Source organism: Ursus maritimus, unplaced genomic scaffold (genome assembly GCF_017311325.1).
Source record: "Ursus maritimus isolate PB19 unplaced genomic scaffold, ASM1731132v1 scaffold_9, whole genome shotgun sequence".
NCBI classification, from domain to species: domain Eukaryota; kingdom Metazoa; phylum Chordata; class Mammalia; order Carnivora; family Ursidae; genus Ursus; species Ursus maritimus.
Genome location: NW_024427107.1, coordinates 61,066,587 through 61,081,470, shown reverse-complemented (window position 1 = coordinate 61,081,470; position 14,884 = coordinate 61,066,587). Strand labels below are relative to the sequence as shown.

At 40.6% G+C, this 14,884-nt stretch overlaps 1 protein-coding gene across 5 annotated transcripts in view; it reads left to right on the top strand.

The window, feature by feature from the left end:
- The window catches only part of ENPP2 (ectonucleotide pyrophosphatase/phosphodiesterase 2), a 108,854-nt gene that overhangs the window by 77,904 nt on the left and 16,066 nt on the right, over window positions 1-14,884 (top strand). For all 5 annotated transcript variants that reach the window (XM_008689288.2, XM_008689287.2, XM_008689289.2 and 2 more), the window contains 5 exons: window positions 449-576; window positions 4,098-4,185; window positions 4,352-4,439; window positions 5,557-5,741; window positions 8,143-8,194. In XM_008689288.2, coding sequence (XP_008687510.1) covers window positions 449-576; window positions 4,098-4,185; window positions 4,352-4,439; window positions 5,557-5,741; window positions 8,143-8,194 — 541 coding nt within the window. The remainder of the gene's footprint in view (window positions 1-448; window positions 577-4,097; window positions 4,186-4,351; window positions 4,440-5,556; window positions 5,742-8,142; window positions 8,195-14,884) is intronic.

The following is a 14,884-nucleotide window of genomic DNA, read 5'->3' as shown; positions in this document are numbered from 1 at the left end:
TCATGAGTAAACAAATCCTTACGCTCTCTGAACCAGATCTGCCCATCACCCTGTTTCATCGTCCCCCCCATGCAGGATGTAATCACCCAGGCCCAAGTGTGCGTCCTCCTCCCTTCCCGCCCCACCTCCCATCCCCTGACTTGAAGTAGTTGGAAAAGGCTTGAGAGTTTGAGTTGCTCTTAGTGATAGTCTCACAAGTCAGGAATGTATCCTGAAAATTCCTAACTACCCTCTGATAACCTTCCATGTCATCTACCAAGTTATCAAATCCCCTTTGAACCTAGTCGTTTTCAGCTTGTATTATTTGGTAGGGGATAACAAATTCTATTTATTCACTAACCAGCCTTTTGTTTGGCTTAAAACTGCCTTTGACTTTCTAGAGAGAGAGTATCTAGGGCTTTTTCTAGAAAATAGTCCATATAAAGTCCAATTTCCATTTCTATTTCAGTGTAAAAAACCAGATCAGCACTTTAAGCCTTACATGAAACAACACCTTCCCAAACGCTTGCACTACGCCAACAACAGAAGAATTGAGGACATCCACTTACTGGTGGACCGCAGATGGCACGTCGCAAGGTGACTTGGGGGTTGGCAGGGACTGTTTTTGATCTTCATAACCACCTCTTTGGCAACTGGAGTGCTATAAGGGGAAAAAAGGAATAAAAAAGGAAATCTCAGTTGGAAATCCCACCATTTGCAAAGACTCTTTAGGCTAGATAAACAATTAGTGCTGAGCCGACACATCTCTGTTTTCTGGATCCCAGCTTCTTGGTGTCTCTTTGAAGTCTCTCAATGCATCTCTGTGTGGTCTTTCTCTCTTTTTCTCTCTCTTTTTCTCTCTCCTTTCATTTTTTAAATTTACATCTTAGCCTCTATTCTTATTACTTGAGTAGGTTAAAAGTACGCCTGGGACATTGACTTACCACAACTGGACTGATTTGGTCTGGGTTGACAAGACTTACCCTGTAACAACGTTTGTAGAGGAGTTTAGAAAATGTTGTTAATCTTAACACTTCTGTTACTGGGGGCACGTTTTATACTGCCTTAAATATTTCAGATGTTTGCCTTCTTTTGAACTATAAAGGACTTCCCAATACTTAAGAGGCTGTTTCTTGCTCTTGAATCTGGTGTAGAATGTGTCCAGAAATTCTAAGCACTTTCAAAGAATTAAGCATTAAAAGTTTATCCATTCTCAAACAGACCTGGCAGAAGCCCTTTTCCGTTCACTCTTGCTCTGACTTTCTCCTTAAGAAAAGCTTCGTGAGTTGGTTTGTGGTAATAATTGAACTACCGTATAGTAGTTGGGTATTTCAATGAGTTTACAAGGGAGCAAAGATGACGAGAAGATGGCAGTCCTCTAGAAACTCACATCGGTATGAAGCACCTGGTGAGACACATGTGACAAATACATAAATATCCTACTGTAATTGTTAGGGTGCTACACAGAGTTAAATATGTAGGATTATGAAGAGAGATGTATGAAGACTAGAAATTATTGAAATCATTTAGAACGGACATAGGGTGTCTTCATGGAATAGTTACAAAGATGTGAACGACTTGGGCTTGGCTGACTGTGTCCTCTGGAGGGCCTTTTACATATGGGGTGGCTTGGAAGAGAGCAAATTCGGCACAGCTGGTAGGTTGATATGAAGGAAAACTGGGAGCTTAGTAGAAGCGAGAGATGGTGACAGTTGACCAAATTAGCGGAGACCAAAGCCAGGTATTTTTTTTTTATTATATTATGTTAGTCATCATACAGTACATCCCTGGTTTCCAATGTAAAGTTCAATGATTCATTAGTTGCATATAACACCCAGTGAACCATGCAATATGTGCCCTCCTTACTACCCATCACCAGTCTATCCCATTTCCCCACCCCCCTCCCCTCTGAGGCCCTCAGTTTATTTCTCAGAGTCCATAGTCTCTCATGCTTCATTCCCCCTTCTGATTATCCCCCCTTTCTTTATCCCTTTCGTCCCCTACCGATCTTCCTAGTTCTTATGTTCCATAGATGAGAGAAATCATATGATAATTGTCTTTCTCTGCTTGACTTTTTTCACTTAGCATTATCTCCTCCAGTGCTGTCCATGTTGCAGCAAATGTTGAGAATTCGTTCTTTCTGATAGCTGAGTAATATTCCATTGTATATATGGACCACAACTTCTTAATCCAGTCATCTATTGAAGGGCATCTCGGTTCCTTCCACGCTTTGGCTATTGTGGACAATGCTGCTATGAACATTGGGGTGCATATGGCCCTTCTCTTCACTACGTCTGTATCTTTGGGGTAAATACCCAATAGTGCAATGGCTGGGTCATAGGGTAGCTCAATTTTTAACTTTTTAAGGGACCTCCACACTGTCTTCCGGAGTGGCTGTACCAACTTGCATTCCCACCAACAGTGTAGGAGGGATCCCCTTTCTCCACATCCTCTCCAACAATTGTTGTTTCTTGCCTTGTCAATTTTTGTCATTCTAACTGGCGTAAGGTGGTATCTCAGTGTGGTTTTGATTTGAATTTCCCTGATGGCTAATGATTTTGAACATTTTTTCATGTGTCTGTTAGCCATTTGTATGTCTTCATTGGAAAAGTGCCTGTTCATATCTTCTGCCCATTTTTTGATTTGTTTATTTGTTTCTCGTGTATTGAGTTTGAGAAGTTCTTTGTAGATCTTGGATACCAGTCTTTTATCTGTAGTGTCATTTGCAAATATCTTCTCCCATTCTGTGGGCTGCCTCTTAGTTTTTTTGACTGTTTCCTTGGCTGTGCAGAAGCTTTTTGTCTTGATGAAGTCCCACAGGTTCATTTTATCTTTTGTTTCTCTTGCCTTTGGAGATGTGTCATGAAAAAGGTTGCTTTGGCCGATGTCGTAGAGGTTGCTGCTTATGTTCTCCTCTAGGATTTTGATGGATTCTTGTCTCACATCGAGGTCTTTCATCCATTTGGAGTTTATTTTTGTGTATGGTGTGAGAGAGTGGTCAAGTTTCATTCTTTTGCATGTAGCTGTCCAATTTTCCCAGCACCATTTATTGAAGAGACTGTCTTTTTTCCACTGGATGTTTTTTCCTGCTTTATCAAAGATTAGTTGCCCAAAGAGCCGAAGGTCCATTTCTGGGTTCTCTATTCTGTTCCATTGGTCTATGTGTCTGTTTTTGTGCCAGTACCATGCTGTCTTTGTGATCCAAAGCCAGGTATTTTAATCATCAGTAAATCTTTTAATCTTTTTAATTGCATTGTTGAGTTATCATATGCACAGATCTTATTATCCCAAGCAGAAAGTACTTTTCTTAAGAGAGGGGCCCCAAATGTTTAATTTGTTTTGCACCAAGCACTTTAGTTCAGGGCAGTAGACCCTGTAAGTGCTTATAAGGATCCATAGAAAGGGGACCCATGGGAAAATTTGTATTAATAAATGTGAAAGTGTTTTTGGCAAAGTGCTATGTGACACTTAAGCAAAAGGCATCTTCCTGTCACAGCAGGAAGGTCAAGTGGTTTTGATGCCTAGAGAGCAATGTTTTCACTTTTGATTTCTAAATAGAGATGTTGTCTAGGTGAGTCTGGGCTTTTGTGAAATATGTCACTATTATATGTTAGGTTTACCACTCAGTTATACTCTCCAGCTGTATCCTACTGATAGGTAAATTTGTGTGCATTTTTATAAAATACAGATCTCCATTCATTGATGAAGAATCCCATGTTTAAAAAGCGCCTAGTATGTGCTTGGCATTGTTCACTCCTATATCCCAAACAAACATGGCCCCAGAGTGGAGAATCCTACAGTTTTGGAGCTAGTGAAGCACACAGGAGACAGAACATTACCTGTGACAAATGCTTTGCTCAGTGCAAGCATGAGATACGAGGAAGGTACCTGACTTCTGTTCAGAGGTCCCCTTTTGTCCTGGGCCAATTGTCAAAATAAAGCCACTTGGGGAAAATGAATAGTATCATCTTTTCAACACTGCAGCAATGACACAATTGAAATAGAGACAAATATGCTTGTACTATCCACTTCTTAGAGAGATTTTCTATGCCCAAATTGGCTTTTTATGAGGGATTTCATGAGAAATCCTGACTAATCCTACAATTATTTCAATGTAGGAAACCTTTGGATGTATATAAGAAACCATCAGGAAAATGTTTTTTCCAGGGAGACCATGGATTTGATAACAAAGTCAACAGCATGCAGGTATGACCAGAGACCTGTGAGTGGAAAATGTATTTTAGTGATTCTCGGAAGCGCCAGAGAAGAGGGGCGTGAGTGAAGCTGTACAGTATTCGTAAACACGGGAAGGGTTGCTACTGGATATTAGCAATGTCTAATTGTTTTTGTTTATTTTCTTTTCTTTTGAAAGACTGTTTTTGTAGGTTATGGCCCAACGTTTAAGTACAAGACTAAAGTGCCTCCATTTGAAAACATTGAACTTTACAATGTGATGTGTGGTAAGTCTCTTATTTAATTAAAGCCAATGGAGCAAACTGAGTTATCATATGAACTTCCTCAGGGTCAGAGAAAGAACTGAGGTGTCTGTTTTCTAGGACACTTCACCTCTCTGCAAAAAAATAAAAAAAAAAAATGGTGGTAACGTGCCCATTGGTTTGAAGGACAGAATGTCATCCCCTTCTAAGGCTTCTTTGTCTTCCTTTAACAGTTGACTAATGGGGCGTTTTCATAGTGTTGCTGTTGGCAGCCTCTGGCTGATCTCACATCACATTACAGTTTGACACCACTGGTCAGAGACCCGGTGAAGCAAGAAGAGTTCCTCACAGAGCTTTCTCCCACCGCCATCTCTCGTGTTGCAGCCCAGTTAAAATGTTGCCAGCTTGCATCCTGGCCAGCTATTTATGTGCTCCTAATTATTTTTCTTCCTTGAGCTTCTAGTTGCTGAATGAGGACAACTTTTCCTATTTAGTAAGGGAGTGCCAGTCTGGTGGTTAGAGGGGGAGTCTGAAAGTCGGGTCTCCTGGGTTCTTTTCCCATCTTGGCTGCTAGCTCTCTCCTGTCCTGCCTCTCAGCTTAGGCGAGTCACTGTGTGCCCGCTTGGCAACCGTTCACTTGCTATGAAATCAGCCTGTTCATTTCACAGCAGCCTTTCAAGGCACCGGGCCAAGCCCCCTCTTCTCCCCATACTTTTGTGGAGTGCATTAGAGGGCAGGCAAGAGGTTATTTATTGATTATAAGTCTCATTTCAAAAGGTGGGATAAAAAGTCTCACCTCTGTAGAAAGGCATTGACTCTGACGCTGGTAGTCCCTGTAGCGGTCACAGACATAAGAAGTAGCTAGGCAGGGCCCCATTCATTCCCTCTTTCTTTTAGGGAATGTCTTTCTCTACGGTTGGGCAACGACCGTGGCTATTTCAGAAAGCTGTGGCAAGTCATGGTCGGGCTAGCATGGTTCAGGAACAAAGAAAGGAGTGCCTACAACTAATTTTGGCTTTGTCCAATTGGGATTTGTGTTCAGAGTTTTCAGACCCTTGGAACATCAATGGTTTTGACTCTTACTGTACCTCATCAAAAAATATTTATAAAGCACCTGGCTTCGTTTCTTTCTTCTCACCAGATCTCCTGGGCTTGAAGCCAGCTCCTAATAACGGGACCCATGGAAGTTTGAATCATCTCCTGCGCACTAATACCTTCAGGCCAACCATGCCAGAGGAAGTTACCAGACCTAACTATCCAGGGATTATGTACCTTCAGTCTGACTTTGACCTGGGCTGTAACTGTGATGAAAAAGTAGAACCGAAGGTAGACATAATCTTTATGTTTATCATGGAGGAGCTTGTTGGGTGCCGAGCAGTGCTGTCCAGTAGAACTTTCCATGATGATGTGAATGGTCTATATCGGTGCTGGCCACTGGCCAGATATGGTCTTTAAGCACTTGAAATGAAAATTTAAATTTTGTTTAATTACTTTAAATCGAAAGAGCGCTATATGGCCGTGGCTACCATTTTGGGTAGCATAGACATAGAGAACAAGGCGCAAAAAGGGAGAATTCATGATGCCGCTCTGGAGAGTCACAATTCCCAGCCAAAGGCTTTTCCTTTTTTTCAGCCTGGATCATGTGTCTATCTGTCATGGTCCCAATAGGAAACAGATGGCCTATGTGCAAAAGATTTTAAAGAGAGTTGAAAGGGATTATGTGAATCATGTTTACTGAGAGGGCTCTTTACACAGGCTGGGCAGGGTAGAGGCAAGGCAGTGAGGGATGGTATGGCACCTGGGGGCTAGCAGGGTGTCAGTCCTAGGCCCGAACAATAAAGGGACTACAACATAGCGAGAGAACTGTACAGGGAGGAATTCTGGGACTTGGTAGGTGGGTGCAGCTAGTACGCTGCACCTGGTGGGAGGAACCTGGGGGAGTGAATACCCTCTGTTGTCTCTCCTCTAATTCCCGCTGGTGCCTTGCATTGGTGGAGGCCAGCAGGGAGCTGGAGGGCAAGCTGGCTCTTTGGTACAGTCCCTAGAGGTCAGTCTCCCAGGGTGCAGAGCAGGGGAGAGGAGGGCGCAGCATGGATGGGGAGGAGGGTGGTGCTAATAGAACACCACCCAGCACGCTGGGTTTGGACAATTGTTGAACACCAAACTGCAAGTGTTAAGCAATAATTTGCTTATTGAATTTTATATTGATCGAAGACCTTTATAGTTACCAATCAGTGCTCTGACAGCAAGAAATAATCAGTGTTCCCACACCGAGTTGATGTTATTCCAACACAAAGCAAAGAAAAATCTGTCATTTTTGCATGTGTGGTTTTATTATGGGTAAATGGGTGAACCTTCGATTAGACCTTGAAAAAATGGCACATAGTTCTCCTGCCTGCCCTGTCCCCTTCTACTATTTGCTACCTTCCAGGATTCCTAGGGGCCTGGGAGCCACAGGAATGGAAAAGCTCACCACCGGAGGAATTCAGTTTGCTCTTCTTCCCCCAACCCCTTTTATTTCTCCTTCCTCCTCTTGCTCCTGACAAGAGCCAACAAAGCTAATTACTCTCAGGCAGGTAATTTCTCAGACCTCAGCTGGAGGCGTGCATTGCCAAGGTCAACAGGAAGTGGCCTTTGAGGTAGATTCCAAATATAACTTTAGAGGAATCTTGTAGTTGTATCTTGCTTTCTGAGTTACCTTTCTTCTGGAAAACAAGAAATATTTTGGATTTGTTATCTGAAACCATTTTAGACAAATTCTGGATTATCTTTATTTTGTCTATGGGCTTCTCCAAAGGCTGCATTCTTTTTCTTTAAAAAAAAAAAATCCAGACATACTGAGAAGGTATACAGATTAATAAAATAAATACCACAATACACACATCACGAGGCAAAAATGTTACAGATTCAGCGGAAGCTCTATGCGTACACTCTCCCTGCCAATCCCACTTCATTCCTACCCCAAAGGTAATTAAGTATCTTGAATTTAGTGTAGGTAATTGCCAGACAGGTCGCTCTACTTTTGCTCCATACATATATATCTCTTACATAATATATTAGTTAATCTTTAAAATAGTTCTCTAAAATAACCTATGGTATGGTTTTGCATATTATACATTTATATGTCAATACCGTTGCACTATATGTATCCTGCAGTTATTTTGGTCATCGTATTTTTGAGATTTGTCTAGTGGTTAGCTCCTCCGAACAATGCTGCGGTAGACATTATGGCCGGTGTTCACGTGCACAGAGGCTAGAGTGTCTGTAGGACATACAGTAAAGGAGAGAGTTGCCGAGCCATTACTTCCCAACCTTGGAAAAAGTGGTTTCACTAATTAGTTTGGGAATCACTTTAGCGTACCTAGGATTAATCTGAAATATTGAGGTAGTATTCTAATTAGTTTACGGATCTATGTGCCCAAATAACCATTCTTACCAGCTAGTTTGGAACTTGCTTCTGTGATTATCCACAGTTTTAGGGAAAGGAAACAAAGTCCTGGAGAGATTAAAGAAGGGGCTCGTGACCATAGATGTCCTAGCAGGTGGAGCCTGGAATGTCAATTTGAGATCAAATAGTAATTCCTCTGCAGAACTTAGGGAATTTAGGATCCTGTTTTGAATTTACAAGATGCCAAGTAGAAAGAAGCTTGCAGGAAAGACAGGACATTTCTGATTTGCTTTTTTTTTTTTTTTTTCTCCTTTCCTTTTCTGGTTTTCACACATGAAGAACAAATTGGATGAACTCAACAGACGCCTTCATATAAAAGGGTCTACAGAAGGTGAGGAGTTGATGGGGAAAAAACAATCAGATAAGTTATTGTTTTTAGTTTTCAGAGATTGAAGAGACTTCTGGTTTACTTCATAGTGTAAGCACAATATTTTTTAAAATGAAGATTTGGGTTGTGACGTGATTTTCATATCCATCTGGCAAAGGGTATTGGTTTATTTTAGGCTATGCAAGATGCCAGCTTTTAATAGCCAGAAAAATTCCATTAGCTTTTTTGTTTCTCAGTAGCTTTTAGGCTCTTTGAAAAAAAAAGGCATACCACTGTGATCTGATGGGGACTTCTATGAAGGGACTGGAAGTCACAGTTATAAATAGTAGCAGCCGGTACCTGTGAGGAAGCTTACGTACCTGGAGAGGCAATGGATATATTGTGGGGAGAGATACACAGAAGGAACCAAATTGGAACTTCCTCTTTACATAAGGATCATCTTGAGCCCTCTATCTTATTCTCCTCTTATTGTATGTACACAAATACAATGTGCAATGATAATATGCGTGTGTTCGTCAACTTTTGCAAGCTTGTGACTAAAGAAGAGAGTCTCAGTGGTTTGTACCAAGAAAGCTGCATTGCTTGTTCGCGTTTCGGTATTGACCATAGGCCAAGTGTGGCTGTAGGTTCTCTTTATTCTGGGATGCAGGCTGAAGGAACAGCCCCTCGCTGGGGCATGCCCTTCTGCTGGCAGAGGGGAGAGAGGAACAGCAGGACCATGCAGTGGCTCTCAGTGCTTCTGCTTTTATGAGGCATTTGTCATCACCATTCCCGGTTGACTGATTTCAGAGCACTTGAAACCAATGGAGTAGGGAAGTCTCCTTTCCACAGGGATGCTGTCCTGCAAGACACATGCCAATGGGTATTACTCCTTTACGGAAGGGCAGTCAGGAAGAAGGAACAATAATGCAGTCTACCTCACAAGCTCTTCCTTCTGGTTTTGAAATTCCAGAAAATGAGAAGAAAATAGAAGGCGAGGGAGATGGGCTAGCATCTTGCTGCAGCAAAGGAATGACGAGAAGTATATTAGAAAGCAGACAGAACTCAAACACAGCGGCTCCAAGTCAGGCAGCAAAGATGCACGTTGTCAGATTCCGCCGAGAGCATTATTTGAGTTATCAGCTTGTTGTAGGGCCCCGTTCACCATATGTGTTGTTTTCAGCCTGGTTAAGTAAAGGACAAGGAGACCAGTAGATTTTATTTAGTTGACTTATTTTCCTTTTTTTTTTTTTTTTCAGAGAGAGTGTGAGAGCTTGGGGGAGGGGCAGAAGGAGGGAGAGAATCTTAAGTGGACTCCATGCCCAGCACAGAGCCTCACTCTGGGCTTGATCTCAGAACCCAGAGATCATGACCTGAGCAAAAATGAAGAGTCGGAAGCTAAACCGACTGAGCCACCCAGAAGCCCCTTATTTTCCCTTTTTTTTTTTTTAATATTTTATTTTTTTTGAGAGAGAGAGAGAGACAGAGACACAGAGCACAAGCAGGGAGGGGGCACTAATAAAATAGTTAATTATGATAACTTCTAACGGACTCTTGTGTTTTTGCTGGTTCAGGCTCTGGCTATTCATGATACTAAGGCATTTCCATTTTGGGAAAAAATCCTGCATTTGACTTGATGGCAGTGCGCTCGTGTGACAAACCCAGTCGCACAGCTCAGCACAAACAGTAGTCTCAAACTTCGGAGCGTGAAAATAAGAAGTATCTTCTAGGCGAAGCACCGACTTTCAGGGCTGGAAGGAGCTGTAGTTAGTGACTGTTCCTCCCCATTGCTCCGCTCACAGGTGAACGGAAGTGTCTTATTTCAGGATGATTTCACATCACTGAGGCTTAACGTTGATATGTTTTCACGGAACTAGACCTTCACAGGTGTGAGTTGAGTGCCTACTCTGCACCGGGCACTGGTTTCTCTGAGACATCATTTGCTTCCGTCAGCTGTGTCGCTGATAGTTTCCTGCATATGGGCATCACAATGGTGACAGAAAATATTAGGGGAGGATCACGGTAGCCCGTCTTTTTGGTCTGCTCCTGACCTAGTGGGAGAGTCTTTAATGGTGCAAGAGAGACTTTAGAACTATTACACGGAATAAAAATAATTATGTACCGTTGTCTTATTATGTGCAAAGCATTTCATTGTGTAGATTCTGGGTAATGTGTAAGCCTCTGGATTCCCTTCCCTGTCTTCCTGTATCTCCGTCTCTTGGTCATTGGCTATCTCCTTAAGGGTCCTATCTCAGTCATTTATGAAGTCACCAAGTGACATTTTCTTGGTCAGAGTTATCTCCGGTCTTTGTGGTGTTTCCTGGGTCATAAATTTCATCTCCCACTTGAAATACTGCGTGTCTGCTCCACTGGAGCAGAGCGGCATGAATTTGCGTCGCTGTGCGTGTAAGCGCAAGCACAGGCTATGTTCAGAAGATGACTTCTCCCTTCTGGATATCTTTGAATATATATTGAGCCTTTTAAGGCATTTTGTAGACCTAAAATTCTATACAAATGTAAAATTGTATTATTTTTATTCCTAGTTTTTTTTTTAATCCCTAGTTTGTTTGTTTGTTTTTAAAACACCTATCAGTAGCTGATTTTTTTCATAAGAAACCACGTGCTGGGCACATTCCATTTGTTACCCTCGTGTGTGGCTATGTCAATGTCATATGCCACACACCCCTGCACACAGAATCTGTACAAGTTGTACATCACAGTAGTGAAACAACCCAGGGGATACTTGATGTCTAGTAAATTAATCTTGGGCAGTATTTTGCTATAAATATTCAAACTGTTATAGGATCGAGTCTTTCACTAAAATGAGGAGGAAAAAAATACATGACCTTCAAAATTGGTATCTCAACTGCTTGCTTAAGCCTTACTATTTCTAGATTTGTGGTGAATTCTGGATTTTAATTGCATGACTGTTGTTGTTTCCAAATCACATATATTTCACGTCTTAGCAAATTTGCTGTGCAATGAAAACTTATTTCTTTGAGCCATTGAGTCAATATATGAATGAATGAACAAATGGAAAATTTTAAATATCTCATAGCAAGCGATTTGGGCACCATAGCCAGGTATAATTTTCACTTTAAGAATGGTTATACTATTTATTTTTTACCTTAGTCTTTCCTCTATTTACATGGGTATAAAAATGTTTTATATTTTGCTAGGTTAACATTCACTATCATCTTCATGAAGAAAGGAATTAAAAATCATTTTAACACCGAATATATTGGACTCTTTATCACATACAATAAGAAGTTAGTTTGGATAGAAAAATGACTGAAACACTAATAACTCTTGTGAAGTTTAAAGCAGAAAGGGACTACACTAGCAGGGAATCTTCTATGTAGCTCTTTTCAATGCTGAGATCTTTCTAATTTTTGTTATTTCTGGAGATGTTAGCTATGCTAGAGAAAGAAGGAGATATGCTTGTGTTTCTCTGTGTGTATCCTTATGTGTGTGTTGAGGAAGATTTTGAAAAAATCAATAAATAGTATAATTCTTTATGATATATTAAGATTCAAGATGAATTAGATGCAACAGTCACTAAATTTTAATATTCCTGGTGAAGTAGGGCATATGCCTTTTACAAAATCACTGCAGTTAAACTACAACCACTTTGGGTCAAGACTGAGCTGGGTGCTTTACCTATTTTGTCTCTAACCAGTGCAATGTGCCAGTGAGATATGAAGCTTTGGGAGATTAAGTTACAGAATCACAGAACTTTCAAAAGCTGAGATGAGATTTGACTCCAGTTCTATGTGGCACTAAAGCCCTTGTGCTTTTCTTTGTATATGCTTCTTATTCTAAGGGTTGATATGAAGAGAAAATATCAAGAGAATCTCCATGCTTATCAGGGTTTAGAAGTTGTTTCTGAAGTACTAGATGCTTTGATACAAATTGCGATTCTTTCTTTAAAAATTAATTGATTTATTTCAATTTGTTTAAATTCCAGTTAATTAACAAACAGTGTAATATTAGTTTCAGGTGTACACTTTAGTAATTCAATACTTCCATACAACACCTGGTGCTTATCACAAGTGTTCTCCTTAATCCCCATCACCTATTCAACACATCTCCCCACCCACCTCCCCTCTGGTAACCATCATTTGTTTTCTATAGTTAAGAGTCTGTTTCTTGCTTTGTCTCTCTTTTTGCCCTGTGATCGTTTGTTTTGTTCCTTAAATTCCACATATGAGTGAAACCATATGGCATTTATCTTTCTCTGAATGACTTTTTTATTCAGCATAATACTCTCTAGCTCTATCTGTGTTGTTGCAAATGGCTAGATTTCATTACTTTTGGTGGGTGAGTAATGTTTGATTTCATACACACACACACACACACACACACACACACACACTATCTTTTTTATCCATTCATCAGTCAATGGACATTTGGGCTCTTTCCATAATTTGGCTATTGTAGATAATGCTGCTATAAACATTGGGGTGCGTGTATCCCTTTGAATTAGTATTTTTGTATTCTTTGGGTAAATACATAGTAGTGCAATTGCTGGGTCTTGGGGTAGTTCTATTTTTAACTTTCTGAGTAAACTCAATACTGTTTTCTGGAGTGGCTGCACCAGTGTGTATTCCCACCAACAGTGCGTGAGGGTTCCTTTTTCTCTACATCCTCACCAACACCTGTTTCTTGTGTTGTTGATTTTAGCCACTCTGATAGGTATGAGGTGATATCTCATTGTAGTTTTGATTTGCATTTCCCTGATGACCAGTGACATTGAGCATCTTTTCATGTGTCTCTTGTCCATCTGTGTGTCTTCTTTGGAAAAATATCTATTCATGTATTCTTCCCATTTTTAATTGAATTATTTGTTTTTTGGGTGTTGAGTTGTGTAAGTTCTTTATATATTTTGGATACTAGCCCTTTATCAGATATGTCATTTGCAGATATCTTCTCCCATTCCTTAGGTTGCCTTTCAGTTTTGTTGATTGTTTCCTTTGTTGTGCAGAAGCTTTTTATTTTTATGAAGTCCCAATATTTTGTTTTTGCTTTTGTTTTCCTTGCCTCAGGAGACATATCTAGAAAAGTGTGCAACAGGTGATGTCAAAGAGGTTACTGCCTGTGTTCTTCTCAAGGATTTTAATGGTTTCCTGTCTCACACTTAGATCTTTAATCCATTTTGAATTTATTTTTGTGTATGGTGACAGAAAGTGGTCCAGTTTCATTCTTTTGTAAGTTGCTGTTTAGTTTTCCCAGCACCATTTGTTAAAGAGACTGTCTTTTTCCATTGGATACTCTTTCCTGCTTTGTTGAAGATTAATTGACCGTGTAGTTGTGGGTTCATTTCTGGGTTTTCTGCTCTGTTCCATTGATCTGTGTGTCTATTTTTGTGCCAGTACCATACTATTTTAATGACTACAGCTTTGAGTATAACTTGAAGTCCAGAACTGTGATGCCTCCAGCTTTGCTTTTCTTTTTCAAGACACATGGCTGTTCTTACTAGGTTCTGGCCAAGCATGACTCAGGCAGAACTCATGCCTGGGAGTAGTTGGATCTTCATTCCAGTATGTCCTCCCTTAGATAACCCAGCAGTTAGCATGCACTTGGAGACCGCCCAAAATGCTAAAGAAGAATGATGGACCAGGAGGACAGAGGCCTAGATTCTGGGTACCGCTCTGTAGCTGAATTATCTTGTACAAATCATGAACCTCCAGCTGCTTCATTAGTAAAATGAAGATGATATTTATCAGGCTAGTGTATCTCTTGGGGTTGTATCAGGCCGGTCGTATGTAGAAAGTCAGTTCTTGAGAGTCATAAAGAGCAGTATTTTAAAAAACTAATACAATCATCCATTTATTCAACAAGTATTTACCAAGTAGATATTATGCATTTGGTATTGTTAGAGGTAGAGATACAATGATGAACAAAACAGAGAAAATCTCTATCCTTATTAAATTATTATTTTATCATGAGATTTAGCTGGTTGATGAATTACAGCATAGTGTCTCAAGGGTTAAGATAAGAGATAACAGGACATTAGCAGGCATTGAATCAAATCTCAGAGGAGGTTGACATGGCAATAAATGATATCAAGCACTTGCAAGGGAAAGGAGGAGAAAGGATGAAGGAAAAGGAAAGACCTTGGATAGAGATTATGTGGTAAAATTCAACGGCATATTATGTGGGAGTGAATGGTTTAAAAAAAAGACCAAAAAAGAGAGATTTTCATGTGGCTCTCAAGTCAGCCAGCTAATCTGTGGGAATATGAATCAGGAAGCTGAAGAGGGGAAAGAAATACAAACTCAACGTCTGGATGACCAAATTTTGGAAGACAAAAGAATGAGTCTTGAGAAGTCCATGCCACTTAAAAAGATTTGCCTCACAGTATTTTGCCAAATGTGGTATCTGGAGGAGAACCTTGGCATGTACCCAAAATGCCAGAGACTACTGTAAACAGGGAACTGGGGTATGGAATGAAGACTGTGTCTGGAATCCCATGGAGCAGGAACCCAGCCTGAGAAGACATGGAGAACACTTGGACCCATATCAAGAAATCATGAGGAACATATTTCAAAAGTAGAGGTTTGCAGGCTCATCTCTGGGGTGGCTGGTCTCAAAAGGAAGAGCTTATGTGTCCAGAACCTGAGATTCAAGTACACTTTTATGGCTCAAGCAAAAACTCTTTGCTAAACAGAAATGCAATGGATGGTTTGCCCAAGATGTCACAAAGAGTAGCAG